The 19,808-nt window shown below is 38.0% G+C and overlaps 3 protein-coding genes across 4 annotated transcripts; 2 read left to right on the top strand and 1 right to left on the bottom strand.

Moving 5' to 3' along the window:
• The first annotated feature begins 3,238 nt into the window (after nucleotides 1–3,238).
• On the top strand, nucleotides 3,239–12,260 carry herc56.4 (HECT and RLD domain containing E3 ubiquitin protein ligase 56.4). The gene is made up of 24 exons (XM_081362365.1): nucleotides 3,239–4,003; nucleotides 4,173–4,293; nucleotides 4,376–4,452; nucleotides 4,573–4,794; nucleotides 5,565–5,656; nucleotides 5,757–5,887; nucleotides 6,024–6,151; nucleotides 6,251–6,321; nucleotides 6,413–6,519; nucleotides 7,069–7,128; nucleotides 7,216–7,363; nucleotides 7,445–7,634; nucleotides 7,716–7,879; nucleotides 7,966–8,040; nucleotides 8,137–8,220; nucleotides 8,352–8,420; nucleotides 9,017–9,166; nucleotides 9,253–9,393; nucleotides 9,483–9,649; nucleotides 9,740–9,803; nucleotides 9,885–9,943; nucleotides 10,917–11,100; nucleotides 11,178–11,277; nucleotides 11,392–12,260. The coding sequence occupies exons 1-24, from the start codon at nucleotides 3,790–3,792 to the stop codon at nucleotides 11,604–11,606; spliced, it is 3,033 nt and encodes a 1,010-aa protein (XP_081218491.1). The 5' UTR covers nucleotides 3,239–3,789; the 3' UTR covers nucleotides 11,607–12,260.
• Nucleotides 12,261–12,393: 133 nt separating this feature from the next.
• Nucleotides 12,394–17,492, top strand: zp3c (zona pellucida glycoprotein 3c). 2 transcript variants are annotated; one of them, XM_081361000.1, is made up of 8 exons: nucleotides 12,394–13,430; nucleotides 14,210–14,322; nucleotides 14,411–14,514; nucleotides 15,607–15,781; nucleotides 16,217–16,343; nucleotides 16,437–16,525; nucleotides 16,891–16,967; nucleotides 17,051–17,492. In XM_081361000.1, the coding sequence occupies exons 1-8, from the start codon at nucleotides 12,741–12,743 to the stop codon at nucleotides 17,179–17,181; spliced, it is 1,506 nt and encodes a 501-aa protein (XP_081217126.1). In that variant the 5' UTR covers nucleotides 12,394–12,740; the 3' UTR covers nucleotides 17,182–17,492. The 2 variants fall into 2 exon arrangements, 1 of the variants encoding a protein (XP_081217126.1); XR_014029830.1 differs by lacking the exon at nucleotides 16,437–16,525 and having other exon boundaries at nucleotides 17,051–17,347.
• On the bottom strand, nucleotides 17,394–19,700 carry LOC308688111 (inositol 1,4,5-trisphosphate receptor-interacting protein; the record flags this gene model as incomplete). Its single annotated transcript, XM_081360999.1, has 2 exons — nucleotides 19,598–19,700; nucleotides 17,394–19,341 (listed from the first exon to the last, which is right to left on the bottom strand). Exon 2 carries the CDS (start codon nucleotides 19,338–19,340, stop codon nucleotides 17,394–17,396), a length of 1,947 nt encoding a protein of 648 aa, XP_081217125.1. The 5' UTR covers nucleotide 19,341; nucleotides 19,598–19,700.
• Nucleotides 19,701–19,808: the final 108 nt, after the last annotated feature.

The raw sequence follows: 19,808 nt of genomic DNA, 5'->3' as shown, positions 1-19,808 counted from the left end.
CAAATGAGTCAACATTAATCACAAGAATTGAATTAAAAAAGTGAAATTTCTTTAAGAAATTTGTAAAAAAAAAAAAAAAAAAAAACAACTTAGCTTACCAGAAATTGTACCATATAAACATTGTAACATGTTGTCAAAATTCAGTTTAGTTACTAAAATGTTTTGACAATCACAATACACTTATTGTGATGCAAGTTTTTTTTTTGCAACCCCCCCCCCCCAAAATCTCACTCCAAGTTAAACTCAAAAGTATACAAAGAAAAACACTTTTAAAAATAACACATTTAATGGTGAATTGTTAATTTGTATACACGAGCAGTAACTGCACTACATGTACATATTCACAGGAATGATTATTGTAAACAAGATTTAATTTTGATTTATTTATTTACCTACCCATCTCTCTCACACACACACACACACTAACCCAACCCCTAAACCTACCCATCTCTCTCTCTCTCTCACACACTAACCAGACCCCTAAACCTACCCATCTCTCTCTCTCTCTCACACACACACACACACACACACACACTAACCTGACCCCTAAACCTACCCATCTCTCTCTCTCACACACACACTAACCTGACCCCTAAACCTACCCATCTCTCTCACACACACACACACTCACACACTAACCTGACCCCTAAACCTACCCATCTCTCTCACACACACACACACACTCACACACTAACCTGACCCCTTAACCTACCCATCACGCACATACACACAAGTCAAGCGGTTTTTTTTTTTGTCTATAAAACGCCGATATCAGGCCGGGTGAAACCCGTAGTTGTTGGGACATCAGAGACCAGTTTGTCCAGGAGGGCAACATGTTTATTAGCAACAGCTAACGTTAGCTCCGTAGTGTCCGACGTTTTGAGCCATTCCTACGCACATTGCTTGATTTTTTCCCATCGGACTTCAGTAAAGGGCTGCGGACCTTTCCCACCATCTTTTCCGACATGAAGAATACACTTTACGGGTGTTAATCGAGCTTGATCGCCGCTATCAGATGAAGATGCGCTGCTTACGTCCTCCTCTGTTTACATGTGCGTAGTGATATTGGCTTGATTTCGGCTGTGACCTACTTACATTCTCGATGCTGATTGGTTGAAAATCGAACTCAACCGTTTTAGACGTCTCAATACGCAATCAATATAGTGCGCCAATAAATACACTTTTCTCATTAACTGCAGGAAAATGCGTGGAGAACTTTTTGCTTGGAAACCTTTTATTAACGTTGAACATATTGAGCAAAAGAAAATTTAGTGCCCCACTTGGTGGAACGAAACTGAACGATACAGCTCACGTACAGCGGCCTAATGGGTTTAAAAAATTGTATAGTTCGTTAGCATTTGCTATGAGCATTAGCCTATTTTAGCCATAATGCTAATGTTTTACCACTCAGGCACTGGCCCCCATTCTTGGCACAGGCTCCATTACCTTGTATCGTACGTTATGGCCCCGTAGAAGCAGTTTTTGTAAAAATAGGCTAACGATTGCGTCATAACCACGCGGCTCTCTGTCGCACAGAGAAATTACCGTATGGACAGGAGGAGAGGCTTGCAGGCAATCGGGGGGACGTGGAGGCAAAATGACAAAACAATTAATCAGAATACTTAGCAAAAGTTGCTCCTGCTCCTAGCTCATGGACAACTCCTACTCACGATCTCTGTCTCTGCAAGTTTCAGAAGGGAATAGGCTTGTTTGAGATGAGCAAAATCTGCGCAGAACCGATCACCGGTGATCAGCGCGAGATGCATGCCGGTTAGAAATGTGTCCGAGTGCGGTCCGCCTTGCTCTGATGTCATGCTGACGTATGTCAAAAATCTCTCGAGCGCAAGGCGGATGTGTTGGATTCTGCAGTCGAGTGCAGTTGCTCTCCACCGGGGAAACGACTTGCTTGACGACACAGCTTAATGCTCATTGTTTTAAACAACCATATTGTTCTCTTTTAAAAAGTTTGATTTTAAAACTCTGATATCATGTTTTATGTGTATACGTTATGTTTGAATATTCCCAAACTATCTGACAGTGCGATCTCTATGGGTTATGCAATGTAATTTAAAAAAAAAAAAAAAAAAAAAAAACCTGTCTGTATTAAACAGAAAATGATTGATAAACATGTATTTGGAATGGAATTAAATAAGTAATTTAGGTGTCTTGTTCATATTTTCATATAAAAGCAACAGAACTTAAATTACATCCAGTTTATTAGCAACACTGTGCACGAGCGTGAATCCCGCGATATCCATCTTTGATCTCACAGGTTTCTGATCCACTGCGAGAAGAGAGAACTGTCCGGCTTGCCTGCACTTTTTTCACTCCTCCTCTCACTGCAGCCGCCTACTCTCGCATACATTTCAGGCGAGGCAAAGCACATCTAAAACAAGCCTAATGATTAAGATTTCTCTTGGCACAGCTACTAGAAGACAGACGGGTTGCTCACGTCCCATCTATGTCGTCAAGCTCAGTTTGAGTCTGCGCAGTACGGTCAGCCATCAGGAAGTGAGTGCTTCTATTGACTTCACTTTTCTCCGTTGAATCCAATGGGGTCGCTGTGTCCATTTCTTTTACTGTCTATGGTTTTTCCGCTCACAGGCGGAAAAGGGGGAATCGAGACAGCCACCATTCAACCCAAAAAAAGTCATATAACCATTCCAATGACTCCGAAGCTGTTCAGTTAAGGTAAATTAAGCTAAAAAAAACTGCATAGTTCCCCTTTAAAAATAACTAATAACGCAAAATTTGATAAAGTGATATAAATTATACCAGAAGAATCTTATTAATGATAACATTAATTACAAACAAGCAAAATGGGGATGAATCCTCGAGCTTTTCGGCACTCAAGCTGCTAGCAAAAATGGATTCCGCTACAACAAAAAGAGAATATTGTATCATTTATACATTTTTATTTGCTACCTACCTTCAAATTGTGTGATAACAATGAATTTAGATTTGTTTTTGTTTATCCTAACGCGTTAGTATATGTAAATATACAGTCGGTCATTCCTTCTCAGAGTCTTTCAGCTCAGCTCTCTGCACCGACCGCCTCTGAAGGAAAATACCAGTGAACCAATCAGATCCCTCCGTTTCGTCGGTGGGGTTCAATCAGTTGATTGGCCAGATTTCTGTGATTGACATGGATCTACACCAATGATTTAGGAGAAGCAGTAGTTTGGCACTCTCTGTCACTCGGAATCATGTAAAAGAGCGAACTGTTTTAAAATTATTCACACACCGCCAAATATGTTTACCTCAACTTCATCGCACACAGACAGACGTAGCGTGTATGTGTGTTAAATATATCGACATGAAGTTTGCGCTTGCTCTTTCTCTGAAGATCTCGATTTAGGAGAGGTGACGTAGCCTACAGAATCGATTCGTCACCAGTCATTTTCGTTGCATGAAAATAGATTGAATGTTGACTTTTGTTAGTTTTTAGTCCATTATATTTTATAAGAAATGAAGTTATACTGGTTTCGGACAACACGAGAGAAAAATACACTGAATTTGATGAAATAGGCTATCCCTTTAAGTTTTTGTTTCGTTTTCCATTTAACTGCCCTCATTACTCAACTAAATTCCTCATTCCTTTTCTTTGTTGTTCGTTTTAGCTATTCACTCTATTGAAAGCATCATTGTAGATTATGTTTCCGAAACAGTTTCACTTTAGTAGGAAATCGAACAGGTTTCGTTTAGGCTGAAACCAGCGTGTTTGCTTTCAGTTTAATATGTGAGTGTGTTCTTCAGTCAGCTGGAGTCTTTGGTCCATCAGCTGTGAACATGTTGTGCTACTGGGGAGCGCAGGTCAGAGAGGGATTCGGTCTCGTACAGCCTGACAAAGTCAAAAATGGCAAATGTGGAATACGATCCGTGTGTCCGAAAGCAGCAGTTCAGGACATGTCAGCTGGAAGGAGTTTTGTTGGATTTATCAGGAATGGGCAAGTCTCGGTCCTGAGATTGCGCGGTGAAAACTGTGATCACGATGGAAAACTAAGTATGAAAGCCTGCAATAAATGAAACTATTATTTTTATTGTTAAAATTATCATTACAATACTTATAAAATGTAAGATAAATGTAATGTATTAATTATGAAAACATGTTTGTCTGTATGTTTACAGTCTGAATTTAAGTTTAACTGATGAAAATATTTTATTTACTTCAGAGCCACTAAAGCTGAAGAAGGACAGTTTGGGATTCAGATCGATTGTCTGTGGAGGAGCTGGTGCGGTTCTTCTTGATTATGGAGGAAAAGTTCTCTTTATGGACAAATCTACTGTGTGGGGGTATGTATAAAGGCATAACAGTATAAATTACCATGAATTATAATAACATATGTCTGACAGAAAGATTGTCTTTTCTCTGCAGTCCTCTTAAAGGTCTGGAAAACAGGCAGGTGATTCAGATCGCGTGTGGAGACCAGCATTCAATGGCACTAACCAAAGGTATTCACAACCATTTCATCTAACAGCTGATGTTTTGTTTTAATCTTTTGACTTCTTATGATTGACATGAATTGATAGGCATTTGAGTGTGGATATACACAGCTGTTGTTGGTCTTTCAGATGGTCAGCTGTTCGTATGGGGTGATAACACTCACGGTCAGCTGGGTTTGGAGAAAGAACAGCCCAGGTCTCTGTCAGCTCAACCTGTGAAGAGTCTGTGTGGGATCCCACTGGCTCAGATCAGCGCTGGAGGAGACCACAGCTTTGTGTTGTCTCTCTCTGGAGTCGTGTTCGGATGGGGAAAGAACTCGGCAGGACAGCTGGGCCTCGGAGACACTACAGGTCTGAATGTTTCATCATGTAACAGCAGAAAATCAAATAATAAATGAAGAGTAAAATTTATTCATCCATAATCAAGATTAAAAGTTTATCCTTTAATTTAAAGAAAATTAAAAGTTAAAATCACTTCTAATATTTCACTGAGTATAGGCCTAATATTCTTGCTTAAAGATAAGTAAAGTGGTAGAGCGATCTCTCTTTGAAAAGACGGGTTGCGAAGGAGGTCTGAGTCCAAAGGATAAACTGACCAGCACAGAAAATTATTCTTCCTCTTATGCAGTTGCTTATCGGAACCGCGCTAAGTTCTCTTTTCATAGTATATTGCATCGAAGCAGACACACAAGACACAAACATATCTAGCTTTCATGTTTTCACACTCTGAGGTGTTAGCCTGTACACTGCAAGATGTTTAGCTAAGATTACATTCGTTTACCACTTTATTCTGAGACATTTGAGCATTTGTGGTGTATTGGAAACATATAGACTTTTGCCCTCATCTAGCAAGTACAAAAGTTAACCCTATAAGTCAATCAGCTACATTCAGGTATAAAGATTAATAAAAGAAAAGCATTAAACATACATTTCAAATTATATAAATAATACATAAAACATAAGCAAATGATAAAACATCAGCAAGAAATATAATTATTTCTTTTTCTGATTCATCAATCAGTAAAAGCACATACTGTATAAATATACTATATTTGTGCAATACTGTGTCAAATCTGTATGAAAGCATTGGAAGTGAGGAATTTACTGTTTTTCCACCACAGACAGACACGTCCCAACGGTTGTAAATAGTCTGAACCGAAAGAAAACTGTGTCCATCTCATGTGGAGGAGAACACACTGCCACTCTATCAAAGGTAGTGTTTTGTAATATTTTAAATATCCATATTATAAATAATAACATATTTAGCATACAACAAACTGGACAGAAAATGTAATTAATTGTTTGTGTTTCAGGGCGGCACAGTATTCACATTTGGGTCAGGAGGTTTTGGCCAGCTTGGGCACAACTCATTTAAAGATGAACATCATCCGCGGGTGGTTGCTGAACTTTGGGGATCGAAAGTGTCACAGGTCACATGTGGGAGGTAAACTAGACTTTTCATAAGCAATCAGTGTTTCAGTGCAGTAGTGCAGATTTATTTATATTTCCTCACATGATTAACATGTCTAACGTTTGAGATCAGCTCAGTAATTAGGCATTTGATTCTTTCTTGAATAAAGACGTCACACACTTGTATCAGTCGAATCGTCAAAGCTGATCTATTCATTTGGATGTGGGATGCAAGGGAAGCTGGGAAATGGAGAAATGATTAAGCAGTGTGTGCCTTTCCCTGTGGATCTCTCAACTGGTAATTAAATCATCTTTTAGCCATAGGTTATTTTGTTATGAATAGTTTTATATTCATGATGTTGCTCTGAACTGTAAACGAAATGTTTGTTGCACACAGAATGTGATCATAAATATACATTTGAAAAACTCATCGCTGGGGAGAACCATTCCTTTTCCTTGTTTTTCAAAGTAAGACAGGCAGTTTTCATTCATAAATAGTTTTACATACAAATTATTGCTGCACCGTGATTACTTATATTTACTTTTCTGTATTTTGTAGAAGCTTGAAAGTAAGCCAAAATCCAATCGCCGAGGGGTTTTGACATTAAATGACAGAATGATTGACCGATGGGTGTCTGGAAGTGATAAATGGCCAACAATAAAGAAGTGAGTGTTTGCCTTAGCTTCTGTTCATGTGATTTTTCATGGTATTGTTATAAATCAAGTGTACAGCATTTGTGTACGCTCTTAAAATATTGTGAAAAAACATGTGGTGTGTGTCGTGACCTTAATGCATTTGTCCTTCTTTTAAAACTTAATATTAAATAACACAATTTAGTATGTGAATCTTAGGATTCTTACTTTTTAATTTAATAAGAGGTTGTGTTGTTGAGCAATTTAATATATTAGAGCATATAAATGGACTAAAAAGTATTGTTCTCTTACAAGAGGTCTCTCGTACTGCGTAAGAGTATCTTACGCTAGGGGAAAATCCTTTTTCCACGAGATATTGAAGCCAAAAATTATCCTTAATTTTGTTTTGTCCTTCTTTTAAAACTTAGCAGAAAAATCAGATATTTTATATAATGTTTACACAATTTAGTCTATGAATCTTAGGATTCTTACTTTTTGATTTAATTAGAGGTTGTGCTGTTGAACAATTTAATATATTAGAGCATATAAATGAACTAAAAAGTATTGTTTTGTTGTTTACAGGGAAATAAACACAGTGTTCTCCTCTGCTGCTTCTCTGAATGGAAGTTTCCTCAAAACAAGGTAAAATTAGGTAGTCTTATCTAGTCATTTCTGTGCCTAAAATCACTCCTTCCATCACAGATTTCATGTAATGTTCTGTCCTTGTAGTTGTGATGAACATTATCAGACTTCTGTGGAGCATTGTGGATTGGATTTTGATCTGGTTAAAACATCCTTTGCAAAGTTATTAGAGGATAAACGGTCGATAACAGAGGATAAACGGTCGATAACAGAGGATAAACAGTCGATAACAGAGGTAATGATGAATCCAATGTTTATAAAAAATGTTCATTACATTTTAAACAGTGAGATGCAGTCCATGGTTTTTGGCCCTCAGGTGGTGAAAGTGGTTCACAATAAACTGCTGCCATCTCTGAATTCAAATCCAGCTGGTGTGGAAGCTCTGAGACTTTACCTTCTCCTCCCTGAGCTCATCAGAGGACTCCAGGAACAACAAAGATCTGAACTCACTAAAGCAATGGCCTCCAAAATCCTTCAGTTGAATCCTGCTGCTCGCAAGGTGTTAGGTAAAGCTGGAGAACATTTACATCCTTTGTGTTTTTTGGCCTTGTTGTATTTGCCTAAGTATTTGTATGATATATTCTCAGTGACGTACTGGTCCAAACTCCCCAACGATTGGCTCAAAGGCTTGGTGAAGTTGTTTCAGAAAGAATGTGCTGAGCTGATTGGCCAGATTTCTTGCGGTGAAACCGAGCATGACTTTACTAGACGCCTGCAGAACTTTTTGCAGATCCTTCAGATGCTCTATAAGGTGCCTTTTCTAAACATTTGATCTCAAGATGAAATTTAACCTTATCATTGTATAATAATTGTTTATACTTTGTCTCTGTTGTGAAGGTCTGTTGCACTACCCACAATGACATCACAAACAGTGATTTCATCATTCATGAGATCAACGATCTCCTAGATACGGTGAGAACCAAAGCAATAGTGAATTCTGTGTCACAAAGATGTTTTTGGACAACAAACCAAAATACCAGAAATTTCTCTTTTTTCTTACATCAATAGCTGCAAGTCACCGTGGAAGACCTTATGTGCTGTTGGCACACAGAAGATTTCCATGACATGGTGAACTTGAGAGATTACTACTTTGTGAGTATTGAAGGCTTTTGTGTCATGATACAAACGAATATTTCAATGAGATTTGCATGACATTTTTAATGTTCTGCTGTGTTCAATAATTGTAACAAATCTTAAAGTACTTCCATGGATTTTTCTTTCAGGGAATTATTGAAATATTGGTCAAGTTCCCTTTTGCAGCTGACACCGTATCTAAACGGAGAATGTTTAGTGTAAGTCAGAGATGGATGTACATATGCCATACATACAGTACAAATGCAAAGCAACTTAATTTTTAACAGTTACCCCCAAACCTGTATGATGTTCTTTCTTATGTGGGACACAAAATACACTCCTAGGCACTGTTTACACCTAGTATTAAGATCAAAAGTTCTGAAAAAACATGCATTACCCTCCCCTCGACGAAATCAGGACAGAAGTGGTTGAAAGTGGACAAAAGAGACGGATTAAAACACCAGGTGTAAACGGGAATGTGTTTCCCTCATCTTGTGATCCAATTGCCCAAAACGCATCTTAACACCAAGTGTAAACAGGGCCTTTGAAAAAAAAGGTTCAATGGCGTTCTATATAGAACCTTTTCTTCTAATAGTGTATAGATTTTGAGAAATTCCTTTTTTGGACCACACAATGGAGGTCAATGGGCATCAAAACTGTTTGGTTACCATCATTATTCAGAATAGGCTTGTGTTCTGCAGAAGAAAGAAAGTCATACAAGTTTGGAATAACACAAGTGTGAGTAAATGATGACAGAATTTACATTTTTTGGTGGATTACCCCTTTAAAGCTAACATCATTTTACTCTTCTTAGTACTTTCAGAATAAGTGCATAGGGAGCTTTCCTGACCAAGAGATGCTCATGTTAAATGGCAACGTGTTGCGTGTAAACAGGGACTCTCTGTTGACAGACACGCTAAAGTATCTCAAACAAAAAACCCACTCATTTCTTATACTATTAAAGGTAAAAGAATTACAGAATTGAAATCAGAGTTGAAATGTCTGATATTGCATTTTACCTTTACAATGATGAAAACGTATCCTGTACAGGTGGAGTTCATCGGGGAGAATGGAATAGATTATAGGGGCTTATCAGCAGAATTCTTCTCCCTCCTTTCCAAGTCTCTTCTCAAATGGGAGAAGAAGGTGCTGGAGGTCCATGAGAATTCATTGGTTTGGTTCAATCCTGATGTAAGCTCTACACCAAACACTCCTTATTCCTAGGCTTCTTATGTGGTCTTCCATATCTCATATGTGCTATGATGTTTGTGTCTTTTCAGCGCACACAATGTAACAAGGATTTTTACTATCTTGGCGTTATCTGTGGAATGGCGCTGTACAACCATCATTACGTGAACATCGACTTCCCACTGGCCTTGTTCAAGAAACTCCTCCAGCTGAGTCCCACTCTGAATGATCTGGAGGAACTGTCCCCTGTGGAGGCCAGGTAAACCATTCGATTTTACACATGATAAGTTTACCAGTGCTTTTACAGAGCTGATCATGGTTTAATTGTATTTTATGAATCCCACATTAGAAGTTTGAAAAGCCTTCTCGAGGAAGATGAGGACGTCGTGGATATACTCTTTTTGGATTTCACAGTAATACAGTCTATATTCACTTGTATAAACGTGTACACAGCTGTTGTTTTAATGCTTACATGAGCCATTTACCTCTTTCAGGTCAAAGGGCAAGAGCTCATTCCAAACGGAGGTCAAATCCCAGTGACCAAAGTCAATAGGTAGTGTACCACTTGTTTAAAAGCGTAACTCTCACCAAAATGTAACCTAGGTTCTTTTTGTGAATCTACCTGAGGCAAACTTTCATTTAAAAGCATAATAAGGTGTTAGCTGTTGTTGTTTCCGGCCGCCGGCATTTTGTCAGTCAAAAAAAGTCGATCTCCGAATGCAACGTCACAGGAGGAGAGTAAAGATGGAAAGCTCCTAAAGCTTAGTTCCATATAAATTCACGGATAATTTGTTGTTTTGTCGTGAGTGAAAATCAATATTGACCTTGTATTTGAAAAAGGATCCTCATATAAGAAACAATACTAAAATTCAGAGTCCGTTCATTCGCATTCGGATATCAACTATTTTTGACTGTCAAAATGCCGGCGGACACAGCTACAGTGAGTTGTTCAAAAGCTTTCTTTTTAGTAAACTCTGTGACCCAAACAATTTTCTCAATGCTTGAGTTCATGTGTAGAGCCCCTGGTGATACTTCGAGCAAAGTTTCATGTTGTGTCGAGCCTTCTTAGTGTTTTAAAAATAGTGATTTTGATGCTATAATAGTAGTGCCCCAAGCACTCCCATTCAAAAGGCAATTTGACCGAAAACGAAAATACGGTCAATCTCATAAGTGGCGTTTCCATTCTAATTATGCTTTTAAACGAAAGTTTGCCTCGGGAAGATTAACAAAAAGACCCTAGGCTGCATTTTGGCGAGAGTTACGCTTTAACTAACCTCATACTTCCCTCGCAGATAAAAATGACCTTAACCCCTACTATTAATCTTTTCATCTTTTCAATCTTTTCTCCAGAAAGCTTATTTCATTTAATTTTGATAATATTTTTTCCGACCATCTATCTGTCCGTCTGTCTGTCTATCCATCCGTCCATCTGAATATCTATCTTAACTCTTCAAGACAGCCAGACTTTTTGATTTTATTACACATCTCTCAAGCTTGTCTTGATTTTTTTTTTTTTTTTTTTGCAGACAGAAGTATGTGGACTTGTATGTGGACTTTGTTTTCAACAAGTCTGTGAAGAATCAGTTCAAGCATTTTTCAAGAGGTTTCTGTGAGGGCTGCCCGCTCGCTGTCTGGAGCATGTTCCACCCTGAAGAACTGCAGGAGCTTCTCCACGGCTCCCCTAAATATGAATGGCTGGAGCTTCACCAGGTAAATGTATTAGCAGAACTTGCAAATTTGTTAAAAGAATTTAACAAGTATTTAAGATTTATCTGCTCTGTCTTCAGTCTGCTTCCTATGAAAGATGTTCTGCCTCTGATGAGCTTATCAAGAACTTCTGGACTGTTTTCTTTGAGTTCTCAGAAGAGAACAAGAAGAAGTTTCTGAGTAAGCTTAAACATGAATTTATTTAAAAAAAATGTATGCATCTACAACATTATGGACATTTAAGGATTGTTATTTTAATTGCCTCACATCCTCTCTCTACCTATTTTTCTTCAGTGTTCTTGTATGGATCGGACCGTGTACCTGTGGGAGGTTTCTCAAAGCGTCCTCTTAAGATTTGTCAGTCAGACGGTCCCGATCCAGATCACCGTTTGCCAGAGGCCCAGATCTGTTTTGGCAAATTAATTCTTCCCAAATACAGCAGTATCAACACACTTCGCAACAAACTAGTACATGCAATCCACTTTTGTGAGGTTTTTGGACGAGGATGAACATCCCTCAATGTTCCAAACCTCCAAGGTTCCCCAAAATATACAAGACCAAGTGTATGTTGCTAAAACTTGTAGGTTATCTGTTTTTAAAATGTTACATGAACTATGTGATTCTTTCCCTGAGCTTCTTTCAGTCACATGTTCGAAATATAGATGCAACACAGCTCAGTCGATTTAAATATTTATCTAAAAACTGTAAATAATTGTAAATAAACAGTATAGATGTCAGAGCTACAGTATGGATATTGTTTTTAATATATTTTTAAATGACCTTTCATTGTTCGTGCGTTACAGATGGGAGAATAACTGAACTAAGGCATTTTGTAATCTTTATTATCATATATAATATGATGCATTGATGCATGTATTCTGGTATGTCACCTCATAACCTTATTGTATGTCCTGTTATTTGGTGGTTCTTCAAACATATTTAAATGCTTAAATAAATAAAAAGATATGTTGTTGTAAATACTATTTCATTGCAGTTTATCTTAATTGCTTTGACTCAATTCTCAAATGAGAAATATTTTCTCTCAAAACAAATAGGCTAAGCTAAGATTGCTGAACAACAATTTGTTTCTTGTTCACATTAGATTTGAATTTCTCATTGATTTAACCAAATTGCATGTTTTGGCACATGTATGCAAAAGTGTGAGTGTCAACAAAAAAAAGAAAAAAAACATGACATTTGAAAATATTTCCATGGTGAAAAAACAAAACAAAAAAAAACACTTTGACCAGTGTGGCTCTCACACACGATGACAAAAGCACTTTTTGTTTTGGTGGCATTGGCCAATTTAATGACACAATAACTAGCATGAAATACACGTTTTGGATGTTACATTTTGCAGACATAATGCAATAGAATTGTTGCAGCAGAAACAGTTGTGACATTTGCACTACAGTTTAGAGAATTTTAGGTGTTTTTTCTGACTTGCGATGTCCTCGCTAAATGCAATACCAGCTTTATCCAGCAGACGTCAAACTTGTCCTGTTTTTGGTGGAGCTCGTTCAGGTTTGAGCCAATTAACAGCAGGTGTTTCTTGTCACACTGATATGCTACTACAAATGTCTTGAGATGGAGGGACAGCCTCAGAGAATTAAGTGGAGGAACGGTAGCAAGAAACTGCAGAGATGTGGCTGAACTGTCTTCTGGTTGTTTTTCTCAGCTCTAATCATTTAGTATACTCGCTCCAATCTGAAGATTCTGACACTGATATTGACATTGACCCAGAGGAGGAATGGGACTCGATGGAAAGTTTCACATTAAGCCCAGATGATGATGATGATGATGATGATGAAGATGATAATAGTGGTGACAGTGATGGATTTATGACACAATTCAAAGCTGGTTTACCGGACTCAAAACCATTTAAAGTCAAAACCGATTTATCAGACTCAAAACCAGTTCGAGACAAAGACGGTTTAACGGAGTCAAAAACATTTCAAGTCAAAAACGGTTTATTGGCCTCAAAACCACTACTTCCGCTAATGCTACCGGGGTCGGTACGAATACAGGCATCTATGCTGTATAAAGAACTTTTCACCCCAGAAAGGGACAGTAGGCCTAGGCCGGTGCCTCCGCTGCTCAAATCAATACTTCTGGCCGAAACGGCCGACGTGAAACCTAAGAAGCCTGTCTCTGATCCGAATATTGAGGTGATGTGTTACATGGACCGGATTCACGTGAAAGTGCGGAGAAGTTTGTTTGCCGACCCCAGCGCATGGAAAAACCTGAAGCTAGGAACGTGTGCTGTCAACAAAGGCTCAGATACTCATTATCATTTTTTGTACTATCTTAAAGGATGTGGCATACAACGAGGGGTTGGTGACGGCATTTTCTTTTTATCGCTTCCCCTTCCACCCCCGTCAATAGACCTTATTCAGAGCAGCGCCATGGCAGGTATGAAAGCGAGGCTGTGTTTTAAATGGCATCCGCTGAAGGAAAAAAAAAAACGATAGATCAATTATAATTTTCCACAGCTCATTTTGTCTGAGAAATTTCTCTGAAGGATTTCTTTGGTGTGTTTCGTCAGCGGGACAATCCAAAAACACTGTAGGCTACTACAACCCACTGACGAGATTATGTCTATCCCTCACGGCCAAGCTTTCATTCCCTTTAAAAATCAAAGATGGCGCTGCTGTGAACGGACCCTTTTCACAGACTGTGATGACGCGTTTTAACAGTCATCGGCATCGTAAATCATGTAAAGGTTTTATATTTTTATATTTAAGTACATTTATAACACTATACTTCGTATAGGTATAGTTTTTTTATATAGCCTACTATGCATACATGCATACATGCGTGTGTGTATATGTATGTTAACGCTGCTGAGGGTGTTTCTAATATAGTGGCTGTGGGAGTGACCGTAAAGTTGACATTTCTCTCTCTGACTGCTATTATTTATCTCTCTCTATTTTTTTTTTCCTCTTTTAGAAAGTTGTGAAAACACTGTTGGAGTTCTTTTGCTATTTGAGGAAATGGGAACACATTTAATGTAGTCTCTCATTCTCTGCTATAGAAGTTTACCCATGTAATGTGAAAAGGGTTGTCAAATGCATTTTTTAGTGATGTGATAGGCTATGTCGTTTTATTTCAGGAGGATGCAGATCGTGTGACTTACACAAACACGCTCCACTATATGCCAGATGACACCGATCTGATTGTGAGGGAACAGCCGTTTAGGGTGCCTATTCGATGTAGCTACACAAAGTAAAAAAAATGGTTTAAATTTCTGATATTTTAAAGCGTTAATTGTGTTAAATGTAATTGGTTGGCTTCTTTTGTTTCTAAATTTAAGGTTCCATCGCTCTTATAAGATAGGATTCTTACCCCAGGTAGCAGGTGGAATCTTGTACAAGACCATACAAACTCGAACAGGGCCCACACTTGCTGCAATGGATGGTATTAGTAATCTGTTTTCACTTTCAAGTATTTCTATGTGTATTTGAAACTTATGTTGTAATGTAACTATGTTGTAACTTTTGCACTCATATACATACCGTGTGTGTAGGCAGGTATGTATGTATTTTTAAAAAGTATCTTCTGCTCGCCAAGGCTGTATTTATTTGATAAAAACAATTTTAAAAAAAGTAATTTTGTGAAATATTATGACAATTTAAAATGACTGTTTTCTATTTTAATATATTTTAAACTGTAATTTATTCCTGTGATCAAAGCTGAATTTTCAGCATCATTACTCCAGTCTTCAGTGTCACATGATCCTTCAGAAATCATTCTAATATGATGATTTGATGCTCAAGAAACATTAATTATTATTATTATTATTATTAATGTTGAAAACAGTTGTGTACAATTTTTTTTTTCAAAATTCTTTGAATAGAAAGTTCAAAAGAACAGCATTTGTTTAAAATAGAATATTTTCTAACATGTCTTTACTGTAACTTTTGATCAGTTTAACTCATCCTTGATGAATAAAAGTATTGATTGATTTTATTTCTTTCCCCCAAAAACAAAAATAAAATTCTTACTGACCCCAAACTTTTGAACGTTAGTGTTTGTTACAAAAGCTTTAGATTTCAGATAAATGCTGTTCTTTTGAACTTTCTATTCATCATATCATCATGAAATAAAAATGTAAATAACTGTTTTCAACATTGATAATAAACCAATGTTTCTTGAGCATCAAATCATCATATTATGATTTCTGAAGGATCATGTGACACTGAAGAGTAATAATGCTGAAAATTCAGCTTTGATCACAGGAATAAATTACACTTTACTGTATATTCACACAGAAAACAGCTGTGTAATATTTCACAATATTACTTTATTTTTTATTTTTTATCAATGCAGCCTTGGTGAGCAGAAGATACTACTTTTAAAAACATTAAAAATATATATAAACAAACTTAGGTTGTAATGTAACTATGCTGTAACGTTTGCACACACATACATGCCATATTTTATTTATTTATATAGTTTGTACTGAACTGGCAATATTACTTATGAAAACTGATTTGTTTGTGATTTCAGCATCTTGGAACTCGCTTACGGCTGGCCAGAGCTTTGACCTTGGAAAACCTGTCTGCTTTGAAGCTAAAAGTCCCAGCATGGGAACAAGAAAACGGCTGTACCTGAACAGTTGTTTTGTCACTTCCAATCCAAGCGCTTGGTCGGCGGATAAATATTCTGTTGTTGAGAATTATGGGTAAATATATCTACATGCTTATTTATAAAACGAAGCAAGCACATTGAGTTTTCTACGTTAATTAAATAGCATTAAGGTTGACTGTAGCTTAGATTTACTTTGCTCGTTTCATAGAGCTTCATGATTCTGGATAAATGAACCAAAATACCATCAAATTTACTAGAGGTTCTGACAAAATGATAATTGCTGCAGTCTATTTAAAAAAGCTTAATTTGAATGTCCGATAGACTGTTTATATCCAAACTATAAACTAATCACAAAAGTACTGGGATAACTTGAATGTTTGTAATCAGCGAATCTTTAAGAATGCAGGTGTTTAATTTGAGATCGGAATCTTTTAACGATTAATTGTGCAGCTCTATTGTTTTACTTGGTTATGTTGTGGTAAATAGATTATTGGAGTTTCCATTTTGTTCCAACTTTATCTCTGTATAGATGCCTGGTGGACAGTAAGAAAAGCGCTCTGACAAAGTTCTACACCAGTGATGACAAGATGACTGTGAGACTTTGTGTGGGAGCTTTTCTGTTTAAAAACATGGTTTCCCTGCCACAGTCCAAAAAGGTATAAAATGATGTTTTTTTTTTTTTTTTTTTTTTTTTTTTATACATGTTTGGCTTGTTGACCTCCTTTAAAAATCCCCTCTTTTCTTGATAGACCATGTTTTTGCATTGTGAGTTGGACTTTGGACCAGAGACTCCTACACCTAATGCCAAGTCATGCATGTATAACAAACACACCAAGATGTGAGTTTACAAGCACAAATTTATTCCCAAAAATGTCTTCTCCAATGATGGGATCTCCCGTGCGTATACTGTTATTAAACCATTTTGAGTTAAAGGTGCAGCAAGCAAACACTGTTATTTAAAATTACAAAAACAAACAAGCCCCTACTCCAATGGATCACACCCCTATCTTGATGGCTCTGACTCCAAATTCATGAACAGCAATGCACAAGCATCCCCCCCATGAGTGGACACGCCCATTACTGCTGATTGGCTACAAGTGTTTTAGTGCTCTGTCCAATCCACTTTCATCAGCGTTTCTCAGAAATCGCTTATTGTACCTTAAGACTTTAAATGTATCCACGACTGTCATTTGTGTGCTTTAGGTGGACTGAGCTGTACGGTTATGACTCTGTCTGTAAATGCTGTGCATCTCAATGTCCTGCTTCTCCAAGGGTGTCTGGTCAGTGATAGATTTGTTTCCCAAATTAAGTTTGATTTGCTCGAATTGCTTTCTCGCTGACAAAGTTTTTCTGTCTCTAACAGGTAAGTCATTGATCACCAGTGAGTCCTGGGAATTGAAGATGGGAAGGGAAACCTCATCACCAGAGGAGCCCTTGCCGGAGTTCCCTTTAGATGGCGATGACGAGTCTTCCTGGGAATCAGATGATTACTAAGAGGATGCCTTTTACAGATGGCAGATGTTTTAAGTTGGATCATAGAATGACGCTGTTATAGTCCATGTGGTGATGCATTGTCAAGCTAATGTATTAAACCGAGTTCACTACTTTCCGTTCCTTTATTTTATTTTTTTCCATCCTAAGAGTAAACATTTTTTTTTTTATATATATATATATATATATATACAATCTCAAATCAAATGGTGCTTTTACAGAACATTTCTTACTGATCCATATTCGTGTATCAGCACTGGTATGTTTCTAATCATCTCCATTAAGTGTCTGTTGGTTTTTAAGTACAGCTCATTGTTTGATAAAGGTTGAAACAAGTTAATGGGCTTTCCTGCTCTAAATTCTTCGGGAAATCCAATTTCAGTAGGAATTAAAGGGTTCCCAACCAGGGCGTGGTCAAACACTTTAGCGTTGATTTTCTGTTGGAGTAAAGTCAGCAGATCATTTAGTCTCAAAACTATGTGCTCAGGGTCCCAAGATGAGGGTCTGTTGACAAGAAGATGCAGCAGTGCATTCTTCAAGTGGTAGCTTGTTAGCCCACATGGTCCAGTCAGGTCAATTTGGTGTTTGTGTAGGAAGGAAAGGATCTGTAGACAATGAATATGGCAAGCATTGTCTGGAAGAGTTTTGGTTACATGCTTTAGGAGGGCGTTTTCGTAGCGTCCAAAACACATGGGCCAATGGGTTTCAGAAATTGTGGCAGAGGGAAGATAGGAGATCAGATGTACCTCTGAGTCTTTAAACCTGACCACGGGAGTGAGGCTGAACAGGATGGCCTGTCCTGACCTAAACTTAACTTTGAGACTTCCAGGGTTTTCCGTATTCGGGAATATTAGCTCAAACTCATATTTGTGGCTTATCTCTTTCCATGCTTTCATAATGGCTGTTTTAAACCACTTCACAACATGTGTTTTTGCAAGATATGAGCTGTTCTCTTGGCATAGAAGGTCAATAATGTTACTTTCAGCCACATGATCCTCTTTTTTGTTATTTGGATGTAAAAGGCACAACATATCATCGTCATCTAGGTTTGAATTGTTGCAAGGGCAGATTGAACTGGCACTGCCTTTGACCATCTTGACTTTGCAACAGTACTGGTTGGTTGAAGAACCTCTACTTTCTTTCAAAAGCTCAAACTCAAAGCTATACAGCTTTGGTGGGATGATGGGTATGTGTATGTCGCACATGACGCTCTTCTTTGAAGCCCATTGCTCGTATAAGCTGCCAACGCCAACAAAGTCCGCAATCTCCAAGTCTGAACCTGCAGTGCTCATATTTTTCATGGTTTTCAGAAGGTCGTTCACAAAACCCTCTACAAACTCACAAGTTTGCCAGCTGTAACTGGGTGTAACCAGGACATGGAAGCTAGTTAAAGTCGTGTTATCAATATTAGAAGCTAGTGAGGAGATGCTCAGACATCGTGTCTTCCATTGTAGTTTGGAGCCCTTTTCCAGGAACATTTTCAACACACGAAATAATGAAATCAAGGAGAGTGTCTTCCAAAAGTACCAGCTTAAGGTGTCCTCTTGATCACTAGATTGTTTATCTTGAGTTATCACTGTCAACCTTTGGCTTGAAGTTGGTGTTTTTTGGTCGATGAGTAAACCCTGATCACGATGGGTGTCAATCTGGTCGCTTTGTGGCTTTTCCGGCTGTGTCGCGTCCCCCCGAGAGACATTCTGGTCCACAGTAGACCCTGACAGATCCACATTGACTTCTTCATGTGTTAGGCCTTCCTTTGGCATATGCAATGTCCATTTGTCTTTGTCAATATCCAATTTTTCCTGGTCATCTGGTGCAAACGCCTTTTGGCGGAAGTCGTTTTGCTCTCCCACCGGGGACATTTGCTCCTCGTGCTGCACTGTGGTCTTGACATTTGGCGTAATTTGTTGAACATCTGACGCGTCCCCCTCTCTTCTTGGCATCCTGTGATGATTCTGTGGCACTTCCTGATTTGAATGTGGCAGTTCATTGGAAACAGCGTGCTCCCCTTGTTCCAGCTTTGCTCCCTCCTCCAGAAGAACAAGCTCATGGTCTTGCATGCTCACCGTGATGCTGTCATCTTGGTCGTGAAAGACATTGTTATCCTTTGAGAGCAGCAGACTGACGACGACGAAACACACACGTAGAAACGTGTCCTCCATCCTGTGAATGAAAAAAGTTTCTTCCTCTTCACAAAGCTGTATTTTCTCTATTGAAGTATTTTGAAAAACCATAAGCTACATCATAATTGACAATAAAGAATAAAGTAACAATTGAGTAATGGGATGCTTTTGAAATAATCTAGTATATTAGTGCTCTGTATTTCCGGTAGCACTTGTGTATGTCATTCTCAAATATTATTTCATTTACATTATCCTTATTGATTAATGTACATCTTTAATATCATAAAATAACTTACCTCTCAATATCACACCTTTAAGCACAGAAAACAGTCTCGGTGTAAAGCTGAAAAGAGAAATAGGCTGAAAATGTTTGGGGTTTTTGCTTCTCACACAGGATGTACACTGTCAGAGTTTGAGTTTGACAACACACTTCCTGAATACAGAGGTACAACCCCTTCCTCTTTTTTAAAAAAAATATATACACCAGTGAGAGGTGACATAGCCTAC

The sequence above is a fragment of the Scardinius erythrophthalmus genome, assembly GCF_964197995.2.
Source record: "Scardinius erythrophthalmus genome assembly, chromosome: 3".
In the NCBI taxonomy this organism is placed as follows: Eukaryota; Metazoa; Chordata; class Actinopteri; order Cypriniformes; family Leuciscidae; genus Scardinius; species Scardinius erythrophthalmus.
This window is presented reverse-complemented; position numbering and strand designations above follow the sequence as displayed.